A 27,682-nucleotide genomic window follows, 5' to 3' on the forward strand; every position below is an offset into this window, starting at 1 on the left:
GGGCCCGATCCCTACACGCACACCTCTCCCTGGCAGCTCCCGGAAGAACAATTTTAAATGTTGGCAAGTATGCAATATTTGGGGTATGTGGCTACCGCTAAGTGCATGCTCTTGATAACCAAACAACCAGCAGACGAAATCCATTTGGCATCCGTATTTTAAATTGTGAAACAACCAGATCTCTGCCAATTTGGCCACTCAGGCGTGTGATCAAGTAGATCTGTGCAGGGCTCCCATGCTGAATGACAGGATCACTATATGTGTGGCAAAATTAAGATTGGCTTTGGTTACAGCAGAAAATGGTTTATACGTTGCTCACTACATGCTACCATTTGATGAAAGTCCATCCAAAATAACAACCATTGAATTTACTCAATAAATACACCTATCCACTGATCTACTGATGCTTTTCCGTTTATATATCGCACTTAATACATAATAGACAAAACAACGTCATCTCTACATTAATATACAATTTTTAATTTCTCCCAGTATTGAGAAGTCATCATCGCAGCCACCAGCCAGCAAAGAGACTGTAGAGTTACGTCATTTATATATTTTACAGAAAGGAATTTTGTTCCTCTGTTGAGGGTTAATTGGAAACTTGTCATTTTGTTTTGTCTTCTTCTGGATCAACACAATTACAATTTATGAAAGGGCGATCCTGATGATGTGTCTTTTTACAGACTAACTATGTAACATGTATGGACAGAGATATGGGGTAGATTTACCAAATCGTCTTAAAAGAAAAAGTAGAGGCGTTGCCCATAGCAACCAATCAGAATCTAGTTATCATTTATCCAGTACATTCTATAAAGTGATAGCTAGAATCTGATTGGTTGCTATGAGCAACACCTAAACTTTTCATTTTTAGAAGGTGTGTAAAATCTACCCCATGGAGTTATAAGTCCTTCAATTGATTTGCGTTTAGTTTCAGTTGACAGTCCACTTTCTAAAAAGTTATTTAAAAAATGAATGTGCCCTCCCCTTACCTGAACAGGACTTACATGGGACCCCCTACCTGTCTATCAGAGAGGCCCACTAATTAAATTAGACCTGTCACAGGAGAGGGGATCGATGAGGAGCATAGGGGTCCAGTACCTCTCCTACTGCCTCAATCATATACTTACGCTCACAATCGTAATTACATTTCAAAGACACAGCTTGGTAACTATTGATGCTGGGAAGAGACAGAATGACCTAGCAGAGGGGCCCAATATTGAAGTCCGCTGCAGCCCACTCTGCATATTAATACATTCAGTGAACGTCCAATTTCAACAAGGGCCCTCCTTCTGCACAAACAGAGAGAGGACCCCGTTATTTACATAAGGAGGGTGGAAACTTGATAAATAATAAAAAAAAACAAAAAAAAAAACAACAACAATTTTTATTAGAACGTGTAATTAGCCATTAAAGACAAGAAGAGCAAATAAATGTACATCCAAAACAGACACACTAACAAATAGCTACCATGTATAAATAGTCAGCGAGTGCTGATTTAGTAACATGATGCAAATGTATGGCAACCCAGAGGAACCAACCAGGGATTTACATTCATTAATGGGCTGATCTAAGCTGATTGCTGATTGCCTGTGTATTGTTTTGTGATTACACAGGCTGCAGCTGCTCTCTGCACTGTACAACTTTATTCTGTATGCATTATATCACTGCTTCTTCATCAGACATTCATAGTTCTGCAACTACTAGCAAATGGCTCTATATACAATATATACGCTGCACCAAACTAAGGGGGCCCCAGAGGTTCAAATACCAAACAATAGTTTACAGCATACTTGCTAACTTTTTCTAACTCCCCTCTGGGGATCTCTGTGGTGGGGGTGTGACGATTCTGGCCCCGTCCCTCGCGGCAAAAAGCTGCAATCCTGCCATTGTATCACGGGGCGGGTTGACAAGATGCAGTTAGCCGCAAATGCGGCACTGAAGCTCCCGTTCCCCTGGGAAGTGAGCAATACGCTAGATGATGATGATGATGACGACGCAGGACGGTGGCCTGCTCGCCCAGGCGAACTACCCGAAATTCTGAAGTGTCCTGGACTTTCTGGGAGTTTAGTATGGTTTACAGGCTACAGAAGCTATGGAGGCATAAACAACGTTTGACGTTGACAGGGGGTGGTGGGTTAGGTAAGAATTGCCCTGGTCTGGGTCTCCCTTGGGGCCATGGATGGTGATCATGGTGATTATAGGGCAGCACGGTGGCTCAGTGGTTAACACTTCTGCCTCACAGCACTGGGATCATGAGTTCAATTCCCGACCATGGCCTTATCTGTGAGGAGTTTGTATGTTCTCCCCGTGTTTGCGTGGGTTTCCTCCGGGTGCTCCGGTTTCCTCCCACACTCCAAAAACATACTAGTAGGTTAATTGGCTGCTATTAAATTGCGCTTAGTCTCTCTCGGTCTGTGTGTGTATGTTAGGGGATTTAGACTGTAAGCTCCAATGGGGCAGGGACTGATGTGAGTGAGTTCTCTGTACAGCGCTGCGGAATTAGTGGCGCTATATAAATACCTGATGATGATGATGATGATTACAGGCTGCACATTTGTTCTATATTAGTAAATCACTCCAACACAGTCAGATTTGATTGGAAGGACCATAATGCGATTTCGATCATTTGTATTTAATGCAATCTACAATTCAACTTGTAAATTACTTATGTAAATTGTGGCCTATTTTTCTAAGCACCCTGAACCTCTTGTGTCACTAAGTACATAAAATATATACATGAAGATAAGACTCCTACTGACAAACTGATAAGGACGGACAGACGGATGTAAACAGATAGACTGCAGAGGAGAAGGACTGCAGTGTCTTTCCCTATCTTAGTTTGCTGTGTGTTTTATTAAAATACTGTTGTAGCGTTTTTCTCCTGCAGTGAACCGGCGAGTCTTGTCAGTGTTGGAAGAAGTAATCATGCACTGTAGTCAAGTTACAGAGAATATGCTGCTGTTCTGCAAGGAAGAAGTCTGCAGCTCGATCCCAGCAGCAGGAAGATGCAGTACAGCAACAGGCAGATAACACAGCAGACATTGCGTAACTGCCATGTACATGCGAGAAGCTGGCCAAGGGTATAATTTAGTGCTAAATGTATGCAGCTCTGCACAGCTGAATTAGGCCAAAAGAGCTTAATATCTATTTAGTTACCCGTAACATTCCTGTCATGGAATTATGTATTGTTTACGTGTTTCTTCCCTTATGCTTCTGGTTTGCAGTGTTTTAGTGATGTCGGGGCAGCACAGTGGTTAGCATTGCTGTCTCGCAGCACTGGGGTCATGAGTTTGATTTTATCCATGGTTCTAGCTGTGTGGAGGATGTATGTTCTTCCCGTGTTTGTGTGAGTTTTCCCAGGTTCTCTACTGTTAGGTTAACTGGCTTCTGACAATATGGACCCTAGTCTGTGTGTGGTAGGGAATTTAGACTGTAAACTCCAACGGGGCAGGAAACTAATGCAAATGATTACATAGCCTCTGTCCAGCACAACGCAATATGATTGGCGCTATATAAATAAATTAAATTATAATAGCGATGATGATTTTGTATTGCTTGTATTTTTGTTGTGGTAGTGGCATTTTCTGTCTACAACTGTATTCTGTCATATTGGCTGGTTGCTGAATAAGCAAATCTATCAAATCGCACAGTTCCACTCATTCAGATATTGAAATGGGTTCCCAATATTATGTTATCATTCAATCTGAATAAAAGTTAAACTGAAAACACAGACTACCAAATTATAATCTATAATAAGATTTTTTATTTTTTTTTAAAGGACCTCCGTCGTTTTCTTGGGTTAAAAACTATCTACTGCAGCCCAGCTCAACACCATTGTTTTACTACTTGATTATGTGCCTTCCTCTCAGTTATTTTGAGTTACAGTTATTTCCTCACATTAGGCTTTTTCCGCCCACTGGATTTCAATATGTGTGGATGTATCAGGGCCCCTGTAACTGGAATCAAATGGGTAGATTCACTTAAGTACCTAAAATGGAACACTGTAGGTGTTGCCCATAGCAACCTATCAGATTCTAGCTATTATTTTCTAAAGTGTACTAGATAAATGATACCTGGAATCTGATTGGTTGCTATGAGCAACACCTCCACCTTTTCCTTTTTAGAATCTTCAGTATATCTACCCCAAAGTATGACAAGCACAGACGGTGGGAGATATTCTACCCTTCTAATGATGCTTTTTCTACATATAAATAATTTAAATTAAAAAAAGACAGTAGGAAGTCTTATTATAGATAGCTCTGTGACAGGTGATCATTGTTTTCTACAAAGCTTTTTATTTGCAATCAATCATTTAATAGGAATTTATCTATTGATAAACAATATTAGCAGACACAACCTCATTTGTCTAATGGAGCACTGACTGTAACAACAATAAAATGCTAAGTAAAATGTATTATTTGCTAAATAACTTTTTCAGTGATTATCAGGTTAATATGTTTCAGAAATCCTTGTAGTTTGAATAATTTTATATTGCACCTTCTTAACCAGGGACATTGATGAGGGATTTTGCATCTGCACTCTTATAGTAACTGCCTCCACTGCTTGTAGATGACAGGTGCATTTTAAAGAAGGTGGGGGTTGGATGGGGCTGAGCAAGTCTACTGACTGACTGACACAAGCTAATTGATATATTTCTACAGAACCGTCCCTGCAAAATTTCTATTAAATTGGTGATCGCACCATTTTGCAGAAAGACTAAGTACGAGAGGATCTACCACAATCTCTGGGCTGTAGAACGGTAGCAGCAGATTCATCAACTGAAAATGTAATATACCGCAATAAATTCCCCCTTTCTTTTTTGTGCTCCTGAGGGACTTTGACAAATGACTCCTGTAGTATTATTTTGAGCAGATCGTATAACACTGGTATACGAATAAAAGGTGGGCTTGTATCAGAAATTGCATTATAAGTCGTGAACAATTTTCACCTGGTACAGCCATTCATCTGAAAAAAAAAACCCTGGCTCCTTCAAGGTCACCCAGAAAATAATCAGAAATGGAGGTTTTCTGGCTCCCATTTAAATCTCCGAATCAGATTTCCAGGAAAGCTCCTTTTACAGGGCCAAAATACCGAAAAACTTTCATATGACTTTTCTTCTCAAGAAATAATTTCTTGACGTTAGCCGGATAGGGTTGAACAATAACTCCTCTACATATTTTTGTTCCTCAATAAAGCCTCTGCTTGAGTAGAAATTGTCTGCTACCCTGGATCTCATCAATGCTGGAGAGTAAATACCCCAAATGAATCATATCTTGGAATCTTGGCTAATTTTAAAATGATCCGGTCAAACTGGAAATGACGTGACATTATCTATAAAACACGTATGTGTGCTGCATGCAGAAGTGTAACTGTAGTATGTTCAACACTAAGGACCATACGGTGTCCATATATACTTTCACTTTACTGTAAACACTTGTCTTAACTCATTCATGGCTGAAGGAGCCATCGCGTTTCCAAAGAACTCTTAACCTATTACTTTACAGACCAAGTGCATTGAGAACGTTAACCCCTGCCAGTCTGCTGAGCTCAGCTGAATACATGCTTCAATGATAAATCGGCAATGTCAGCTCTAGTGTTTCCTTATGTGAGGTTGGAAGAGTCCCCTGCAGGATTATGAAAGAGATCTATGTATAGTCTGCACAGGAAGTCAATGTATTACTGCTTGAAGGAAGCAATAGGCTATGACCTACCAAGCACTGAAGCTTACAAAGCTGAAGCGACAGTTATTAGATTGCAATCATATATTTTACCTAGCACTGTCCCTTTAAAGCAGGATTCACAAAACATGGCTGCTGCTAAGATGCACTGGTTTCAAAGGACAACTGCAGTAAGAGATTTGGAAATGAGGGGATTGTTAATATACATTGTAATCTGCAACCCCATTAAAATGCAGCCATAGAATCATTTTAGGTCATTTTATAATGAAATTCCATTTTCCTTTTTTCTTTTTGGAAGTGTCAACATAAAAATGAAACACTGTAAATATTTTATGCTTCCAAAACTCATATGAAATTCCAAAAGTAATATAGAGTTTTATTGTTTAATCAAAAGAAAGATTACAATGGACATGGAAAAAAATAAGTAAATTGTTATCCCTATTTCAATGGGCAATGTAACTGCACCATTTGCAATTGACTCCATTACTTCTATCCTTTTCTGGATGTTCACATGAGAGTTGTATAGGTATTAGAAAAGCAAGCATGGAAAATAAAAATAATCGATTCATACGACGTTTCAAGTTTTAAGTGGCCACGTTTTTGTTTTCCCACACGTTATTTCTGTTTTACAGAATACTGCATTTTTAGAGCGCAAGCTCTTTTGAGCTCTGTTCTCGTTTCTATTATATATCATGAGTAATCTATTTACATTGCTGAAAGATACAAGTCTGCAATAAAACTAAAGCAACCAATCATCAATCAGCTTTTATAGGTCTAGTTCAGGTTAAACAGTAAGGCTCAAACCCATTGCGAAAAAGCTCTATTGCGACGTCACGCCCCTAATTTTGCGCAAGTGAACTTGACTTTAAAATTAAGAGCATAGATTGATGGACAAGATATTAGAGTCTGCGGGGGCACAAAAGTGAGTAGATGGACGTAGCTGATGTTAAAACGAGAATTTGTGGGGACAAGATTATTTAAATGAAGTAAAAGGACAAAAACCAAAAACAAATTAAGACAGTGTTTTCTTCCTTGCTTTAAATGGCTAAGAGTGAGCCTCATCCTGTCACTTCTAACTGGTGAATTGAGCACATTACAGTTATAGACAAGCCCACTTCTAGCTGACCTTTGTCCACTATAATAAAAACCTTCAAGCACACAAAACTGACACATGAAACAGAGACATTGTCCCCTAACTGTCATCATTAAGTTCAGTCAATGAGTGAAGGTGAGCTGAGCAGTATTTAAGAAAAAAATATAACTGTTTAAATAAATTAACAAAAGGGGGTTATCCATTTTCAGGTATTACCGGGTCGGTGTTCCCAGCCTGGGAAAATAAACCTTCCCCTTATCATGTGCCGGTAGGAAGAATAGGCGTACTTGCACAAATATAAAGGCAATGAGTGTCCATGTTTTTTTTCAGGTCATAAATGAGCTTTAGTGAAAGCCAAATTGTTTTAGTACAGATTTAAACTTTTTAGCAAACCCTTCACGTTTGTGTAAATGTTACAATTATGCAATTATTCCAATAACCTGTATGTGCTACTTCCTTTGTACAGCACTTATAGCGGGCATATTAAATTGTCCGCGGTTTCTGCCGCGGAAAAACTATTACCGGTATTACGGTAATAGTAAGCCTGAGCTGAAATCCAGCGAGAAAGTACCGTAATACCAGTATTTACGCGCACTATTACCGTAATGACTGTAATAGTGCACGGATAATCAATCACCCAAAATAAATATTGGAAAACCAGACAATTGCAAAATTGCCTCAACATGTATCTGATTTGAAAGAAAATTATTTTAATAGCAGTTGGGTATTGTAGAAGTCTTTCTGTTTTTCCACCATATTGTACACTAATGAATAGATTTACTAAGACATTCTAAAAAGGGAAAAGCGTAGGTGCTACAACCAATCAGATTCTAGCTATCATTTAACTAGTACAATCTAGAAGATGATAGCTGGAATCTAATTGGTTGCTGAGGGCAACACCTCCACTTTTCAAACTTGCAATATGTATACATATAGTATAAATTTTGTGCATATCTGAGCACTTTGTAAAAACCTAAAGAGCACCAGCTTAGTTTGCTGCTTCTTTTTGTGCATTTTTTATGAACTTTTTGAGCAGTTTCAATGCACTATAATCTACAGGCGTTTTTTTTTTTTTTTTTACAGTTCTCTTTCTGTGTCGAAAAAGGGAAATCAAACCAACTGTTAGTGTCATAAGGGCACGAAAACATGTCCTATATTCACCTTTACAGTGTTCGTATTAATTGTTTCATGTTGGAGCTAACAAATATAACATGTGCTGTTGACAATACTGCATTGCATTGCTACTCTGACTGATGACTATTAAACATATCCAATACACTTCAGTGTGTTCTTTATTTAGTGGTATATAGTTAATGTGCCTTAAAGTGACTTACATATGAGATAGATTAAAAGTACTTAAAGATAATATAAAATAGCATAGATGGGAAGTAATACAAACAGAAAACAAAATTGCTGCTTTTAGAACTTAAAATAAAAATGTTACACTTGGGCAGTTAGTAAAAAAATATAAAGGAAGCTCAATTGCCTTTATTTGTTTATTTGTTTCCCACCAAAGCTTCAATGATAGGGGGCAGCTTTCTTGTTAAATGATGTGTCTGCTGGAGTCCTTGCTTCATTTTCTTTGTATAAGGTGTTAGGGTTATTCTGACAAAAAAAGAAAAAGGCATTTAAAATAACAAATTAAAAATGAATGAGGATATTGCAGGTATAGTTTAGGTGCAATCTCGAATCAGATGTGAAAAAAAAACACTTTTTTTTTTTTTTTAACATGTTAACTACTGTATTTTGTTTATCCTCTGCATGCTTGAATTGCCCTATTGTTTCACTCTATGTCACTCCAGCAGGGGAATCTGTGCCAGGAACCCACCAGCCTTTCACTAAAGGTCTCTTGAAGCCATTCTGTCCCACACCCATTTTTTGGTGGTGAATTGTCCCTAATCAACAGACTCCAATGTGATATTTGTAGAATGGTAATGTTATAAAGGGTTAACATTGTATAAGTAATAGCCTCACTTCAGTGCATAGGGATGACTGTGGCAGACAATTGCCCACTAAGGGTTACCTAATCCTTCCCCACCAGCACAGAGCACCTTCTCTGAATAAGCCCTTTTATAAATGTTTGAAATGTCCCAGAGGCATACATCAACAGTGAGCAGAGCTCTCTGGGTGGGGCTGTGGTGTTTGTTTGTTTTTTTGTCTATTTATTTGGGTCATCATTATTAAACGATTGGCCTTAGACAGAGGTCTCCAGAATAAAGTTAATGGAAGCTGCAGAACCTCTTGGGGAGCAAGAGCTGTCAATCATCACTATTGCAATCATGTCCATACACAGGCATTTGGTTTGAAATAAGAAAACTGACTTGCAAAGCCCACCAAGGCTATTCTGCAGCTGCAATTCATTCCACAAGTTGCCCTCTTCAAGAGGATTAGTGCATTGCCAGCCCTGCTTATTATACAGTGGAAGTGTGTGTGAGCTTTTTCTCTGGGTGGGGCTGTGGTGTTTGTTTGTTTGTTTGTTTTTTTGTCTATTTATTTGGGTCATCAATATTCAATGATTGGCCTTAGACAGAGGTTTCCAGAATAAAGTTAATGGAAGCTGCAGAACCTCTTGGGGAGCAAGAGCTGTCAATCATCACTATTGCAATCATGCCCATACCCATGTATTTGGTTTGAAATAAGAAAACTGACTTGCAAAGCCCACCAAGGCTATTCTGCAGCTGCCAAGTGCAATTCATTCCACAAGTTGCCCTCTTCAAGAGGATTAGTGAATTGCCAGCCCTGCTTATTATACAGTGGAAGTGTGTGTGAGCTTTTGCTAATCCTTCACTACCTGTGACAGTACAATTAATTTGTCCTTCACCTCTTAAACTTACTCTCTCCAACACCTACTCATCCAATAATAAAACAGTGTCGGTCATCACTAATGTTTCTCTCTCTTTTTTATATATATATTATATTTATGGATAAAGAAGTCTGCTGTGTGTACCCTTCCGCCGCAGTGAGAAAAAATAGTCCCCTTCACTTCTAATTCTTTTTATTCCTTATAAAGTCTCTCACACAACCCACAGAGCCTCAAATATGACATGGCTGTGAGGTTTCTCAATAAGTTTCATTCATATAACCCCTTAAATCAAAGGAAAAAACCCTTACTCCATAATAAAAAAAAAGAGACCAGATATCAAGGGGCGTAGAGATTGCAAACCCCAAACCCACGTACAAGAGAGAGGAGAGATGCGGCTCAACCGAACCAGACAAACGGAAGCGCCGGCTGCTGTTGGAGTGACGGGCCCGCCAGCCAATCGTGAGAGAGATGTGTTTCCAAAATTCCCAGGCGGCCAATGGGAAGGGGGAGAAAGGCGGGAGTAAGGAGGGGCAGCGGGTTAGGTTGCCTCCTCCCCCCCTCAGCCGCTGTGGCTGTGAAGCAGCAGAGTGGCCAGTGCTGGCGACGATGTGACGGAAAGTTGTCCCGTCTTCTCTCTGCGGCTGTAACGGGCACCGGAGGCGGCCATAACCGGCGGAGCTGAGGTCACCAGGCCTTACCCCACCCGCCTTCTGCACCCAGTTTACCTCAGCGGACCCCCCCACCCCCCACTTACACCAATGCCAGCCATGATAGAGAAGGGGGCAGAGGTGTCGGGCAAGAGGAGGGGCAGGAATAACGCCGCCAGCACCAAAAGTTTGGCCCCCAACGGCAACGGCAGCAACTCCTGGGAAGAAGGCAGCTCGACCTCCTCTAGTGATGATGAACATGGTAGGTCAGCCCCAGGTGGTAGCCTCGAACTCCCCCCTCCCCCCCTAGATCCCCCCCAGCCCCCCCTCTGTTCCTGACACCCCCTCTCTCTCTATCACCCCCTGCAGGTGGCGGGGGCATGCGGGTCGGGCTCCAGTACCAGGCGGTGGTGCCAGAGTATGACCAAGGTAAGTTCTGCACTATTGTGGTGGTAGCCTCGAACTCTCAGCACTTGCTGCCCCCCCCCCTCCTCCTGCTGCTGCTGCCAATCACCCCCCACCCCCCCTCTGCACCAATATGGGGCAACTCCAGGGGCTGCACTTCTTATCTCCTTCATATTTTCCCTTTTTTTATATACGGATTTAATGAGGAGAGAGAGAAAAAAAAATCAACTTTTTTTTTCTTCTCTCTACACCTACTGTTCAATGGGAGAATAGCAGCAGAGGAAACGTGTTCTGCAAACGTGCCACCACACTTCTTCTGCAACACAGGATGGGCTTCACTGCAATGTCTTATTATTGTTTCCAAATAAATACTGTCATCGCTAGAAGCACATTTTGGGGGTTTTAAAAAAATAATAGATGCTGGGTGCAGTTGGGTTTAGCTTGGAAAATATGCCAATAAGGAGAGGGGAATTACTATGCAAATGAGCATAAAAACTTAATCTGTACTTTGTTGCAATACAGTTAAATATTGGCATTGGTGTGAGTATGTAGGAGTCATCTGCTGTTACGGTGTTACTGCCTGATTGTACTAAATATAATAAGAGTATCAACGTTGGGCTACATGGAGGGTGAAACTGACTGAGGCTACCTCTAAAAATGTTATACATACTGTGTGAGGCTCAGATGTTTGTTATGACTTCACAGCATCCTTTATAACCTGTTTTTAATATTGTGGAGATTATATATATATATATATATATATATATATATATATTACACATATATATAAAAAATCTTTAAGAAATTGTTATAATGCAGTGTATTAGGGTTGGCTTGCACCATTTTTTTTTCCCCTTATTTGACGGAAGTTGTTGACATGGATTGAATGTGCAGCATCTGAGCCTACGCTGTCTGGGAAATGCACAGACTAAATCAAATACCTCTTACTGTTGTTACTTTCCTCCGTTGCTCATTGCGTTTCCATTGTTAACCGTTTCACCACTAGATTTAATCTTTTCTAGATATAAATGCATATTTATCTATACATCACCCTTATGCATATTTATCTATACATCACCCTTTACCCCTCTTTATTAACTTTGCTCATATTTTATCACCCTCCCTGGTTTTTCAATGAGGGTTACTTCAGATATGCAAATGGTGACTGCCTCAGCCAGGACAGATTCAATCACTAGTTCCCAGCATTGTATTTTTTGTGAGCTGTGAAACTATCCTCCCGCCCACTATACAATATGGTGAGCGTGAGCTACACAAGGGGGTGGTTTTGTAGCTATGGATGATTTGTAAAACATCTTTTTATTTTTTTAAAGTTGTCCTGTAACAAATTTTCCTGTTACATATACACATGGCTATCAAGGTTTCATGCAAAATGTTTTTTATATACCTTGTAAAATATAGGTATTTCTACATGCTGGATTCATCCCTGTACTGCGAGTGCTATGTTTAAGTTCCTTGGTCTCCTTTTTATTTTAAACTTTTTAGTTTTTATTTAATGTGGCAGCAGTTGTGTGTGGTCTAGTTAAACTGAAAATATATTTATATGTTCATTTACTCTTTATGAAGTAGCTTTACTCTTTATGAATGTCTACCGATCCTCTGCTAGACATATTGTTCTGTCTTTTTACATGCTAATTCCATTCATGACGTTTGAGTAATACAAGGGGGAACTCTTGTTTTTCCCATAATGATTTAGAGCATTACTTATTTCAAAGTATTTGTTCAGTGATAATATGAATTGCACAAACATATAAAAAAAAGCTCAATTTTCATAAGATTGTAAATACCACATACTATGCAAGTAGTGCACCGAATAAACCTGTTGCAACATACCATAGCTGTGACTGTGGGTAGGCCATAACACAATTGCAAACGGATTTGCACTGCAAAATGGGGTATTTGCGAAAAAGCAATAATTCTCTGTGGTTGATGGAGTACCTCAACGCACTTCAATCTAGTTGCTTATTTGCAATTGTTAACACACCAAAATAATATAATTGTTCTGGGCACAATATACTAACAAGAGCTAATATGAATAGGATACAGCAAACTAAAAGGCGTTACCATTTTTGCAAAATGTTACAGAGCATCTTAACCACACCAGATGTTAATAGTGTGTCAGATATGGTTTTATCCACTATTGTGGAAGGGATAATGTTTGATAATATCATGCACCTAGAAAAAAAAGCAAAGTTCACAAAAACAAATGTATTGTAAATATGAAAAATGATTCTTTAAATGAGTAAAATAAACTTAACGGAGTGCCAGAGCTTCAGAGGGGAGATTAATTGTGATAATGGGCATCAATTTGCCCTGTCCCCTTTAACTTTTGCAATCTTTTGAATGATCGCGACCCCCACAATTGAGTCTCGGTGGTCAAATTGGCTATTTGGCATGTGAGTTTATTTTGCACTGTACACAAAAGCAAGGGCTAAAAGTCACAATATTTTACGTTGTCGTTTAATAGTAAATATACCCAAGTGTTGTCTTGGTTTTCTCAACTCATTTTGGTGAAAGCCTAAATTAAAATAACTTTTAATGGCGCCAACTAAATTTGTATAACTGAACTAACGGCACCCAGATTTTTTCGGGAGTGTGTTAAAATAACACTTGGTTGCCTTTGTTATAATCTTGAAACAATCCTTTTTAATACAGAGATATTGGTGTGCCAGAAGTGTTGGCAATTTAGAGATGCTTATTTGCATTTAAAGGACAAATCTTTTTATTTTTAACAGATGTTAACTTCTCATAAACTGGTTCTGTTCCAGTGCTTTAGTATGACCTTGCTTTTTACAAACTATTGACCATGTGCTTGTGTGATAAAGTCATAATGGTGTTCTGCATGGAATAAGGCAAATTCAATCCTAACAGGATTTTCAAGGACCGCAGATAGCTTTTTATTTATTTATTTTTTATTAAATTTTACAAAACAACATAAGCAAAATATACCAAACAATATACATATGGGAAACAAGATGTTTACAAACATTGAAGAAAACTCAGAACTACAAGAGGCGGATAGGTATGCCATAATTAAGGAATAAGAACGTTTTTTTTTTTTTTTTGTTTTGTTACTTGAGGGGGTAGAGAGACTGGGGGGGGGGGGGAGGAGGGACATAGGGGTTTGCTACGTATTAAACTATGAATCAAATGATGGATAAGAGGATAAGTGATGCACATAGTTATGAGAAAGTGGGACTCGATTATGTAAATCTATCATTTAAGTGTATGTCATTCAAAACCTATAGAGATGATGTGCTGTGAATACGGGGAAATGTGAAGCGGTTGTTAATGGAGGTTCGGCATTGTAGTAATTCGTCCAGGAAGACCAAATGTTTTGGAAATTCAATGGTTTGTCTTTGAGGCCAGCTGTGATGCTTTCCATTCTGTAGATTGACCAAACTTTGCTGATGGTGGCTGAGCGTGAGGGGGGAGAAGTATTTTTCCAGAGAGCGGCAATTAAGCATTTAGCTGCATCTAAAATGTAATTGAGTTTTTGTGTGGGTCGGGTAGTGTCTGGGAAGAAAGGAGTATAGAGGGGAATCGGGCATTTTAATCGGTGTAATGGATTCAATAAGGTTATGAATTTGCCACCAGTAAGATTGTAGTTTAGGGCAATTCCACCAAACGTACAACAGGGTACCACGCAATCCGCATCCCCTCCAACATCGGTCACTGGAAGTAGGAAAGATGGTGTGGAGACGGGAATGGACCAAATAACACCTGTAGTAAATCTTGTAGGAATTTTCTTTTATTCTAACTGAAATTGATGTCTCTAATCTTTGACCATTCTTTTGGAGTCGGGGATCTCCCCAGTGTCCCGCTCCCAGGCTAACTCATGTGGGTCTTTGTCTGGCTGATCAAAGTTATTAATCAGTTGGTATAAAGTGGATATCAAACCTCTGGTAGTGGGAGGTATGCGGGATAGTTTCCAAGGTTGAGCAATGGTTCGATGGGAGAGTTGCTTTTAGGGATCAAAAAAGGTGTCTAAGTTGGAGATATTGGAAGAAAATTTTGTAGGGCAGGTCTAATCTTTTCTGTAAATATGAAAATGTAAGGAAAACCCTCATTGGGGCTGGATCCCAAGTAGGTTGAGAGAAGTCCAGTGATGAAATGTTTTATGATCTATGCCCAGAACAAAATTTTTATTGTTCCAGAGTGGGACAAGAAGCTGGTATTCAGATCGTAATTTATCGGCCCTAGTCGCTTGATCCCAAATGGAAACAGAGAAATGTGCGGAGGGAAGTTGGGCTAGGCGTCTTGTCCTGTGTTGGGATAATATACAGAGCATGGAATATGGGGAGTATAATTGTAATATATCTGATTCAATTTGAATCTATACTCTGATGGGGAGGAGAGTGCCAGAGAATACACTGGAACATGTGTTGCTTGATAATACTTTATTATATTTGGGAGACCCAGGCCTCCAGCAGTTTTGATGTTTAGAGAGAATTCCCTTTCGCACTCTAGGCTTTTGCCCTGTCCATAAAAATTTGGATATAATTTGTTGTAAGTGTTTAAGGATATGTAAGTGAACTTGCATTCAAAGCGTTTGCCATAAGTAAAGTAGTCTGGGTAAAACATTTATTTTAACAGAGGCCATTCGCTCAATCCATGAGATGTGAAACTTTTTCCATTGAGCTAGATCACCTTTTGATTATATTAAGAAGTCTGGGAAAATTGGCCGAATATAGGGAGGAATAACTCTTGGTTAAATAAATAAATTCCCAAACACTTAATCCTTTTTATGTTGCCATCGAAAACTATAATTTGTTTGAAGTGATTGGGTAATATGATGAGGAGTATTAAGGTCTAATATTTCAGATTTGCCCACATTTATTTTGTAATACAAGAGAGAACTGTAGAACGAAAATTCTTTAAAGAGGTTGGGTGGAGAAATGTGCGATCTAGATAACGTAAGATAACATCATCAGCGTACAAAGCTATCTTATGATCCCTAGAACTTGTGGAGATGCCCGTGATGTCCGGATTGTTTCTAATTCTGGCCGCTAAAGGTTCCATAATGAGGGGGAAAAGTAGGGGAGAGAAGGGGCATCCCTGGCAGGTGCCATTATTTATATTGAAGGGAGAGGAAAGGAAGTGAGACCGTTGGCTAGAACTGAGGCTGTTCCCTTTTGCTATTATAACAACCTCCACACTTCTGGAAATGCTTTCTAGATTTTGGAAGATGGCTTTGAGGATTTGCATCCATTCAGACATTAGTAATGAGGTTGGGTTCTGATGTTGGGTGGTAAGTCCTGGCGTGCATTCAGTATTTCAATTATCCTAAAGGTATTCAGTGGGGTACCTGTCCTCAACCCCATTGGCTCTGTGCAGGTCAGTCACAGTTTTCCACAACAAACTCTGAAAGGATTTACGTTCCACGATCTGTTCACTAGAAGTTATACATTGGGTCTAACTTCTCCCACAACCTCCACTCTTCGTTTTCCACCTGGTTCTTGTTTGACACTCTAGCCAACTCTATATATAATCAGTTTTCTAGGGCTTGTCTCTTGTCCTGCACTGATAGTAATCTGGTTTTTTAACCAGTAAATTCAGGAGGAGTCAGCTGCAGGTTTTGAAGAATGTATGCGTGTGTTATATCACATTCTATAGACAACATTCTTTATATCTTTAATGTAAAATCACCTGCCCACAAAACTGCTATATACTAATTTTTATATAATATTTAAAACATTTCGACTGTCTCTCCATAGAGATCAATTATCTTTTATGCTCATTTCTATTTCTCCTCCATTCTCTGGTGAAAACCCAGAGAAGAGACAGAATTAGAAATGGCCGTGTCCACATTGTTTAAAGGTAAAATCTCCTTTATATCTTAATCTATCAGAGGCCACTTTACTGTGCAAAATGATGACCTACTTATTTTTGCTTTTCAGGTTGTTGAACACATTACATGGTTTTTCTTTTAGAATCCATGCAATAGAGGTAAATACACTGTATGACACATGTCTTGCATTTTTGTTGTAGGAGGAATTTATTTTCTAAACAAAATGAATAAAATGTTGCAGCCGTTCAGAGATGTCGCTCCCCACATCCCCTTTCAGTTCACATTATGCTGACATTATGTACACTCTTCTGATATGAGGAGGTTGCTAATAACAATGAAGCATTAAGTCCTTTCCTGGAGTTGATGTGTTAAATCCTCCTCTGTAACAACATGTTCCCTTCTGTACGAAAACTCAGTGCTGAGGCAGACCTGACAACGGCTGGAGCATCCTAGGATGACGTTCTATTGAAATGTTACACACACAATTTCCTTGGTATAAAAGAGAGTTTGAAATGCCAGGCAGTCCTCGGGACTGCACAAACACAGGCAGATAACTGAACGCTGCATTGTAATGTATGTTCCCAAAGCAAAAGACCTCACTTTCAACATCCACAAATATCCAGATAATGCTAGGCTTGAAAATATAATCACGTCCTTGCTGTGCTCTGGAAGTTTTTTGTAAAATGATTATATTTAGAGCTGTTCTATTGCTATGTTCTTGGTTTTTAATACTGCATATTACGTTTTCACTTGGGCTAGTAAAAATTTTATACAGGGACAGACTGGGCTTTAAATAGGAGAACACAAACATGAAGGTATCGGCCCTGGTAGAGTTTTCTCGACATTCCTTGTATTTTCAACTGTGAAACAGATGGATCGTCTTCTCTGTTAGTGTTTATCAGGCAGTGTTACCAATATGGGGAACTACTGTTTCTGTACCATGCTTGTCAATTATTCATTGCTTAAAGGGGCATCACACTGAAACATGACAATTTTGTTTTGTATAATTCTTATTCTCATTGTGAAATAAAATATTGGGTCATGTTTCATTTGCCGATTTTGACAGAATTGATTCAGTGGGGTGTATATGTATTTTTATTTAGGATATGTTTGTAATTCCAAATGGCCAAATTGGGTGGGTGGCTATAATGCTGGCCACGTAGAACTGTTTCTTTTGTCACGTTAGTGTAAATTGCCCCCAGATCTGTGCACGTAACGTTCTATCAATATTTAGGTTTTGGTGTGTATTTTGTAGTTTATTTTTTTTATTGTTTATGTTTACATATATATATATATATGTGTGTGTGTGTATATCTATATCTAATCTCATTACTGGTGGGTAAAAAACATTGACAGATCCAATTAATGTCAATCTGTAAATCACTAGATCTAAGTGTATGTGGCCTCCTTGTCTGTCCTATATACAGCTCAGACTATTCTTTCTGATGATATACTCCACTTAACAAATGTAATTACTGTGTCAAACACCAAGTTGTGTATGGGGGAGCTGTTATCTATCTAACATTTATACTTCACTTCCTGATACAGAGCAACTGTATCTTTTGACTTCAGTTGTCCTTTTTTTAAAAAAAAAATAAAAAAAAAATGGCATCTCAAAAGATTTATAGTCCAGGCTTACTTATAAGATAGCAAAATGCACACAACTAAAATTTCTCTCTAGACTTGCTCTGCCTGTTTCAAGCATGACAATTTGGGTGCCAATGTCCCTCCCTATGAATGGCTCCATTGTGTAGGTGACCGGTTAAATACTGCAGGACAGTGCCAGAAGAGTCTGTTACAAAGCAGTTGTGGTGCCCATTGGTTTAGGGGGGAGGGGGGGCTATCCCAAGTAGGCTTAGCGTAAACTTGCCAGGCAAAGATTGGACCCCGGTTACTGTGGGGTAATAATGTTACCACAGGGTTTCTCACTGAAGTCCTGCACAATGGATAGGGGAGGCAATGTTTATTATAAGGGGAATATGGGGGGGGGGGGAATAACTAGCCCATAAAACTAAACTCTAGGAGATCATATGTACTATTGATGAGTCCAAGTAACCAGTCTTAATTCGCTGTTCAAAGGACACTGAAAATCTGCTGATCTATAGACCATCTGTTAAGAGTCTCCGTTGGGGCTGAAAGATAAATCAATTTTTATTCCTGGAAGTCCTGACTTAACTTCCTGTTAGGGAAGCATTTGTATACTGCACCCAGGTGGCTAGATCCCCCCTCTCTGCTTTACTGCAGGGGATATGCTCTCCATTATCACAGCTGCATACGTTAAGGAACGCTGACTACATATCCCAATCCTTTATTAAAGGCTTGTAATATCACACATAGTTTCTTTTATTGCTGCTTAATTATAATAGACCTAGTTGTGTTATCTCTTTGCACACGGTATTTATAAGCTTTGCCTGCTCTCACATTCTGGTCCTTTCTGAACATGCCCACAAGCTGTAGTACTATAATAGGTTTATCACACCTCAGTAAGATTCATGGACAACCTCTGAGAGGATGTAGAGAAGGGAAACAATGGCAATGTATTGAATGGTAGACTCTGTGGGCACAGCTACCATCTTCATCATAGAAGCTTGGTACAGTCCTATGATGAGAATAGTTTGATATTTTTTCAACCATTCCAGACCGCTCATTTAACATTAAAGTTTAAAGCTCCACTCCCAGTCAGGTAAGAGTGTACTAAAGTGCCCCGGGGGCTTCCGCATGCTGCCATTTTTCCTGGATCGCTACAGTTCTGTAATAAAGAACAGGCAAATCTATTCCATTCACCAACTTTAAATGGTTGGTCCTCTTGCTGTAATACCCCAATCACAAGCAATGTGACTGATCCTCCTGAACCATGCATCTGTCATACACTCTGTCTTACAGAATATGGATTAACCCCCCCCCCCCCTCCCCCCACAACTGACTCGATTCACCATTCACCCTTTAACACCAACATCCCCCCCCCCTCCCCGACTCTGCCAAAAAATCTTTGTCCCTGGCCAGACCTAGTCATTTTCCTACCATAAACAGGACTTTTTGCACCTGTGTGTAGATACGGCACGTATAAGGGGTTAAAAAAAATAGTTTACAACTACAATAAGTACTTTTTGCTCCTGGACCCAGTGACTGTCAAACCGTGAATAAAGTGTACATATTTGATATAGCTGAACATTACACAAAATAAGGGAACTAAAATGGGAACCAATTTTTTTATTTTTTTTTTCAATATTTTTTTTATTTGCTCTGGCTTCACCAGGGACATCTGCCTTGTGTTCAAACACTGAGGGATGTAGTGACGGCAAATCTTAACAATTTTCAGTCTTCATCAAAGTGCTTCCCCATCCCCCCACCACAATACACTAAAATGTTGCATCTTCCTGTCAGCATTTGTGAGCTGTAATTTCCATCAGAAATCTGGCCTTATTGCTTTGTGTATTTCACAGTTCGTATATTCTCTTTAACCATATCACAATGCAGGACATGATGGAAACTGAACAGGTAGCTACTGTAACACATTGCAGCCAATCTGAAGGTTTGATTTTATTCTGTAAAATAGAGAAATCAGTCTGGTTGCTGATGTTTTATATAGCCGCTTTTTTTTGCACGCTATATTTGTTTGTATAATTAATTGTTTAAGCATTATCACATTGGCTCACAGATCATAATCTCTGAGGTTTTTAACTATTATTCTATCAAAATCTGGCTCCACACTTCTATCTGGACGCCTGTGTGGAAGAGCCGTTACTCCAACAACAGACAGCTAGACTGACTTTACCCTGACTGTATTTGTAAGGTAGACTAAGTAAATTATTTATAAATGTCTTCTAGGGACTTGTTTAGTGAATGCAGATTTGGTTTTCCACGCACAGATAAGCAGACATTGCTGCCATTGCATTTATTCTGTGCCGCCTTCGCTGTGAGATGTTTTGGGGGGCTGATTGGGAGTAGGGGACTGGCACAACAGACGTGTGAGCTGCTAACTAGGAAATGTAACATATTGCTTCTTCAAATAATGGGGGGGAAATAATGATCTCTAAATAGAGCCCAGTTAGGAAGAAGCTGGAATGGGAGATTATTTTGCTTTTTTTTTTTTTGTCTTTGCAGCACACACTCTTGGCAGCCAAAGAGTGTAAGAGCAGATTGATTTGTACGCTTTCTATTTCATTATCAATGTATAAAATGAACTGAAGGTTAATGCAAGTTTGTTTTTTAGCAGTAGTGCATATAATCCTTCAGATTTGTGCCTTCACATCTCCTTGCCTCTGCGGTAGCTGTTTTGCTAGAATCATCAAAGTTTCCTCCAGCATCTCTTGCCACATATTTATATATAATTTTAATTTTTTAATGTGCAGCTCCAGTTATCCTCTCTACTGTACACACAGCACTACCTGATCTATGGGCTCACTTCCCCACAAACCTGAGTAGAATCTGCAACCTTCAGAGTTAAACTATCTACCAGCTCCCATTAAATTCACTTAGTACAGTAAAACTCTTGGGTATACTTTTTAAAAAACAAAACAAAAAAAACTTGTTCATATTGATTTTGTCACACAATAAACAGATATATTCGTCTTTAATCCAAGAGGGCAGGAAATACAGTGTGAAACGGGAACCAAAGCATGAAGATCATGTCCATTTGGGGCGGTTACAAAACGTAAATAGGTTGAAGGATTTCACCATAATAAACTATTGAAGAACCTTAAAGAGATGCAGGAAATGTGGAACCTGAGGTATACGATTTCACCCATTTAAGGTTTTAATAGGATGGTCCAAGAGTGCACTGCAGCAGCCCAAATGACTGTGTCCACCATGATCTGTCTAGAAGCACTTTCTATGGGATGCAAGGGAAAATCTGCTCTGTTGCTTAGCTGCTGAATGTCTACAAAACTATCCCAGAGGCATTCTGCAGCACATCATTATTAATTGAATTGTCCACTATGTGAAATGTCTTCAGACGCAGCTGCTTTACTTTAGTCAGTAGATCAGGGGTTCTTTGGAGGAGGCAACAACCCCCCCCCAAAAAAAAAATAAGTACAATCCTTCTTAAAGGAGATACTGGCAGTCCTTAAGGTAATGGGTTCATCTCTTCCAAGGTGGACGAAGTGCAAAACAAGTCTAAAGCATTTCCTGTGTTCAATTCCATTTTGGATATTTAAGACCAGGGATGGAAGCACTTGTAAAAGTACACTCCATTAGGAAAAAAGTTTTTGCCACAAACTTCCAGTGCCTAAAGGATTCTCACAGGTTTGGAACAAACTTCAAGATATTTTTTGGGGTCTGCTACTCACGGCATGGAAATGTGCATCTTTGACGTTCCATCTTTTTGCAAATCCCTATTTACCCTTCTTACCAGAAATATCTCCCAATTCACTGTTAAGCATCAACATTTTCAATCTCCATTCCTTCTCTTCGGTCTCTCGACTGCATACAAAAATCTTCTCCAAAATAGCTGTCCAATCATTGGGAGATGGGAATATAGCTTTAATCCTACTACGGGCACCCATCTATCACCAGGCTCTACAGGACATGTTAGCATGTGTTCAGCTCTTGTCAATTTCAGGAGCATATGAGACCCATTCCCATTTCATATTTCCTCTAGAGGTGCAATTCATAAGGTGCTGAAAAACTAAACCTTTTGTAGATATTTTTATTTCACATACCCTTCGCTCTGTAGTTGCTTTGGTGGACTCAACCTGCAATGTAAATCAAATTGTAATGTGGCCATATTGTCTCTCAAGATGCAGAACTGTGGTAATGTAATCTAATTTTCTTTTGGTGTTCCCAAAGGTGGGCAGCCTTTACTGTGATGTGTGTGGGTCTGAACACTGCTGTAAGGGAAACTATTTAATTAATTCCCCTTAGACGGAGGTCAGTGATTTCCACTTGTCTGTCAGACATATCTGTGTCACGGTGCCAGGATGAATGTCACAAGGAACTTTGTATATGTCCTTTGTATATACATTTGGCATTATACATTGGCTATAATTGTGTATGACATCCAAGAGCTGTTATCCACTTTGGTTTTCAAATACAGCTAAAGACAGATTCTGTAACACACATAGCATTAATAAGTTGTATCATTAGTGTGTATTGTGATATCCTCACAGAGCCCAGGATGCATTATGCTAGGTGTAACACATTTCTCTTGTGCTTCCTGCTTATTTGTGTGCTTCTGGTAATACTGATGGGTTAGAATAGTGTGTGTACTTCAGTATTGCTTGTCCTTACAGATCTCCATGATGGATCATTGGACCTGCCACCTAGAGGTGCATATTGAAACCTACCTCTAGTCATTTCTCACATCGTAGTATGGGAGAGGCTTACACTTATAGGCTATCGTGTGTGTGTGTGTGTGTGTGTGTGTATAGTTACAGGACATGCAGAAAAATATAAGGATAACGTATTCCATAAATAATAGTGAAGTTTCAAGACCACACACAATTCGAAACATTGCTTTCACATATGAAATAAAATTGTTTTTCTGCATTCCCTGAGTACCGTATATATATTTTTTTTATTTTTTTTTTTTGACCCAGCCATCAGATCTTTATTTACATGGGGTGAGTGCCCATTGTGTTCTAATTAATATAATTTTTTTAATTCACAGTAAATGGTCGGTTTAAACCAGGTCGTCCTTGACCTGTGATGCATCTACTCCAAGGGGTACTTCCATCAGTTAAACTGAAAACTTTATTTTTGACCTAAATATTAAACTGATACACCAAAAGGTACACAGTAAACTGCACAAGGGGGCACATGACACAAAAAGATTGAGACCAGGCAGTCTGTCATGCTCTGCACCGGGGCAGATGTATATCTGTTTCATTTTTGTATGAACTGAGGGTCTCTTGATGGAGATAAATAGAAAACGTGGAGCTGCTGTAATTGTCACTTCCTATTGCTACTAAAGGAATGAGAGAAAACGTCTTGTTGCTATGGATAACTCTTTCCATAATTGTTCCGCGCTACAGGTTTATTTCCTATTTCACAGTAACTAAGCATCATGAGAACTGTAGGTGCCCAGTTGTGGATGTAACCGGTTATCATTCCGGTCTATAGCCCCATGTATTCTGTCTTCATTTGCTGCTTGTCAGAGACTATTCTCAGCTTTTTTGTTGGCGGAGATAGAACAATCAATAGCCAATCGGACCACTGGAATATTGGCAACACAAAGTATTTTAATGGTTCCAATGATCCAACAACCACTAGAATTTGATTACGTGGTCACTGTCTTCTCCAGTAAAACCCGCCCACACGTGCAATTGCGTACGACAGTCTGTGTGTGAGTTTAACCGTGGATAAGGGCCTTGTTTGTGTCCTTTGGTTTTCAGTTTGGTTGAACTCTTCTACAAGTTCTGTTTATTTGCACTTTTGAATTGTAATCCTTTCTTTTACAGAAGTGGCAAAAGCCTGTCAGGAGCGTGAGAACCTGGGTATGCTGGTGTGGTCACCTAATCAGAACCTGTCCGAAGCCAAATGTAAGTATTTAATAATACACAGCACAAATAAATGTGTTCTGTAACTCTTATAGTCCGTAAGTAACCATAGTACCCTAAAACACAACTGTGCACTACACTAAAAGTGTGTGTGTGGTCCTTTGAAGTATCACAAGTTGTGATTTTCATTATTGTGTTCATTAAGTTATAGAACTTTTTGGGAGAAAACAATTTATTTTTGTTTGTATTATGGAGATATTCACAAGCTAATAATTCATAATTGAATTATTGGCTCTAAAACATCTTAAATTTGCTATCCTGTTCTAGGTTAGTTGAGGAAACCTGGTATGTAGTACCAGCTTACAGCCTGTTGGGGGTGGTTTTAGCAAAGCATTGTTGTCTAAAATATACTGTGTTTCCATGAGCAGCATTTATATTCTCATTAGTGCCAACTTATTACACCGTTCTTTACAGAGAATGTTTCACATCAGTCGCTGCTCCAGTACAGCTTACTGTCTAAATTCTCTAATGTTAACCTACCGGTATGTTTTTGGTCCATGTGTTTCCTCCACAATCATGGGGAGAACATATATTTCTGAGCAATTAAGATGACCTTTAAATGTCTGCTGTTTATGAGACCTTGGTGATGGAGCGTTAAAGATAACCCTGTACCATTGTTGTGGTCGTGCCGTGTCTGCACTACTTGTACTATGTACCCTCTGCCTATGCCAGCATACGTTAAAGCAGCGCTCCTGATTGCCCTTCTTTCCTGACCTAAATCATATCTTTACCGTTCCCATCAATTCTGTAGTACAGCGCTGGTCTTTCAGCCTATGGGGGGTGACTGCAGACCAATGAGAAGCCACCAACACAGGGCTTGTAATTTCTTATTGGTCCTTCTGCTCACATCCATCTCAGCTCCTGTTCTAGAATGGTGAATATTACAATATTAATGATTGTGAATTCTAGAAGATGGGGCTCAGCATTAGTAGTTCATCTGCTAGTGAAATGTTCTGCATCCTAATGGGAAAACTACTATCCACTATCCTATGAAATCTGTCTGTAACACTTAGATTGTCCGTCTAATCATGATATAATTTGACATTTTGTGTTGGAGGGTCCAATAATTCTAAGCATTTGAACCCTTTAAAGTTCAGTAAGGTTTGCTGGAATGTCATATTACAATGGGAATCCTAGCTCCACATTTCCAGAGTTAATCCTTCAAATGTGTAGAATCTTAGGTCGGTGAAATGCTGACATTGCAGTGCTATAAAGAAATGTCGTCTACTTGTATCTGTGTTTCTGCCACTAGATGGCAGTTGTGGTTTGTTTACATACATTATTCCAGTGGATCCCAAACTTTTTCAGTTCAAGGCACCCTTAGGGTCTCCAAAATTTTTTCAAGGCAACCCTAAGCCAAAATAATTACCAAGTAGCTCTTTGCCTTGCTTATTACTGGCCCTGACCAAGGCACCCCTGTGAGATCGATCGCCTAGGTGCCCAGTTTGGGAACCACTGCATTATACCCAATAATGCTGGTTTGTGGCCGTTTGCTACATGTACTGAATGACACATTTACACGTTACATTTACCAATTGTGGTTGCTCCAGCCTTGGTTTTGTAATTTTGAGTTCTTGCTTTGCGCTATTTTCTAAAGGTGCTCAAAATGTTTAAAAAGACGTATCCATGTCGGTGTGTTAGATTCAGTGCTGATGATTTGCAGTAAAATGAAAGAAAAATTAAGATGCTTTCTTGGGTGGAGCTTGAAATAGATTTGGCTGGGGTTTTCTAAAATATCTAAAAATGTGTTGAAGTCCTCCATAGATGGTTTAGGATCTCCCCTCAGTGGTGGTTTTAACCAATCAATTGTTCCCCCCATCTGTGCTTCAAGGAATGCGCAGAACTGGATACTTTCCTCTGGTAGCTTCTACTTAATTGGAGCAATGTGTTCCACACGTTAACTTTGACCAGAACCTTCCCCGATGCTGGACCCCAAAGTATCGTTACTGTCCCCACATGTCATTTGTTTATGCCTTTAGTCTACAGCACTGATGGTGTCTTTCTTTTGGTAAGCTTTTGTTAAGGCTCGTCATGTAATTCTGTGCTCTTGTTGTAAATAGTAATTTTGCTTAAAGTGTTACAAAGCAAATTAATAAAATAAGCTGCATATTAACTTTTGACTTCTGGGGTTGGGCATAAGGCATAGGACGTAAATGTAAAATGTGACTGAACAAGGTTATTTGTTTTGGCAGTCCTATTGGGTGACCATGTGACAGATACTGAGATTCCGACTTATTCGGAGACCTCTCAGGCAGTAGTGGCTTTGCTGAAACTGGTGATTGTCAGGTGGAATATAAGCACTTTATTCTCACCATGTGGAAAAGTGATCTGCACATCCAGCGTAAACTTTACTACGTTCATGATAACACGCATGGTTTGGGGTTTATGGCGCAGGGGACAGACTTACTAACTTTTCTGTAATTTGGTTTCAGTGGATGAATACATTTCTGTCGCGAAAGAGAAGCATGGCTATAACATGGAGCAGGTAACATTTTTTTTTTTTTTCCTTTTTTATTAAATGTAGATTTCTGCCACAACTAACAAAGTCCAAGTATAGAAACTATTCTGTTCTATTATTAGTAGTAGTTGTGTTCTAATTGTATCTCTCTACCATCTTCTCCAAGAAGCAGTCACTGTTTGCTGTAGCTCCTACCTTCTGGTGGGGGAAAGACTTTCATGGAAACTGGCACATAGAATAAAAAGAACTGTAACCCATAGCAACCAATGTGATTCCATCATTTTTCTAGTCTAGTAAATGAGGAAAAATGTCTGGTGCTGGTGATTGTTATAAATATCTCGGAGCTTCTTGGTTTTCCAAGCAAGATGAAGTGCAAATGATATAGCGCTGATAGAGGAAGTTGGATCCAGAGAAACACTGATTGATTTGATAAATGGGTTGAGAACAAGGATAGGATGTTGTCCTGAAGACCTAAGGAATGTAGTTGGTAATTGAACAGAATGGTCAACGATGTCAGATGAAGCAGATGGTCGAGGAGAATTTAGATGTGAGATTTAACATTATCAAATCATCGACCACCTTAGTCAGCGCTGGGAACCAAAACTTAACAGGGTCCAACAGGATATTCCTATTGGACATCACGTGTGGTCTTCTGTAAGAGCTTCAAAGTCAAATTCCTTAAACCCTGAGATTAGTCACATGACCACCGGGTTGCTTCTGTGGAACAGACAAGTCTGCGTGTAAATATTGGCATCTTACGTGTGACATGTCATTCATCCTCCTGCTCCGGCTAACATGATTACACGCTTCCCTTGCAGGCTCTTGGCATGCTCTTCTGGCACAAACACAACATTGAGAAATCATTGGCTGATTTACCGAACTTCACCCCCTTTCCTGATGAATGGACGGTGGAAGATAAGGTCCTGTTTGAGCAGGCGTTCAGCTTCCATGGTAAAACGTTTCATAGGATCCAGCAAATGGTAAGAACTTCTCGCTGGCTCGGATATACCAGTGACCCAATGTTTGTTAGGTGACCACAGAAGGCCGAAGCCTGATGTTCCAGATGGGAATAGATGCTTATTTAGCGTCCGTCATTTAGCTTTGGAAAATCGAACATTAATGGTACAGCCTGCGTAAAGGCCTGCTTTCACTATAAAGTTAATAACGCCCATACTAATCTTGATATAAAACTGTTCCCCCTCACTTTCTGTTTTCAACTTCCAAGCATACCATAGGCATATAATATTTTAGCTTTGGTAGTAGGCTGAAGATCTTGTGATACTAATCAAT

The 27,682-nt window shown here is 39.4% G+C and overlaps 1 protein-coding gene across 1 annotated transcript in view; it reads left to right on the plus strand.

Annotated features, from left to right (window-relative positions):
* The first annotated feature begins 10,109 nt into the window (after nt 1-10,109).
* Nucleotides 10,110-27,682, plus strand: part of RCOR1 (REST corepressor 1) — a 29,355-nt gene continuing 11,782 nt past the window's right edge. Inside the window, exons 1-5 of the mRNA XM_075193006.1 lie at nt 10,110-10,486; nt 10,594-10,653; nt 23,836-23,916; nt 26,367-26,419; nt 27,211-27,372. Of these exons, the coding sequence (XP_075049107.1) occupies nt 10,336-10,486; nt 10,594-10,653; nt 23,836-23,916; nt 26,367-26,419; nt 27,211-27,372 (507 nt within the window). The 5' untranslated portion in view covers nt 10,110-10,335. The remainder of the gene's footprint in view (nt 10,487-10,593; nt 10,654-23,835; nt 23,917-26,366; nt 26,420-27,210; nt 27,373-27,682) is intronic.

The sequence above is a fragment of the Mixophyes fleayi genome, chromosome 12 (assembly GCF_038048845.1).
Source record: "Mixophyes fleayi isolate aMixFle1 chromosome 12, aMixFle1.hap1, whole genome shotgun sequence".
NCBI lineage: Eukaryota > Metazoa > Chordata > Amphibia > Anura > Limnodynastidae > Mixophyes > Mixophyes fleayi.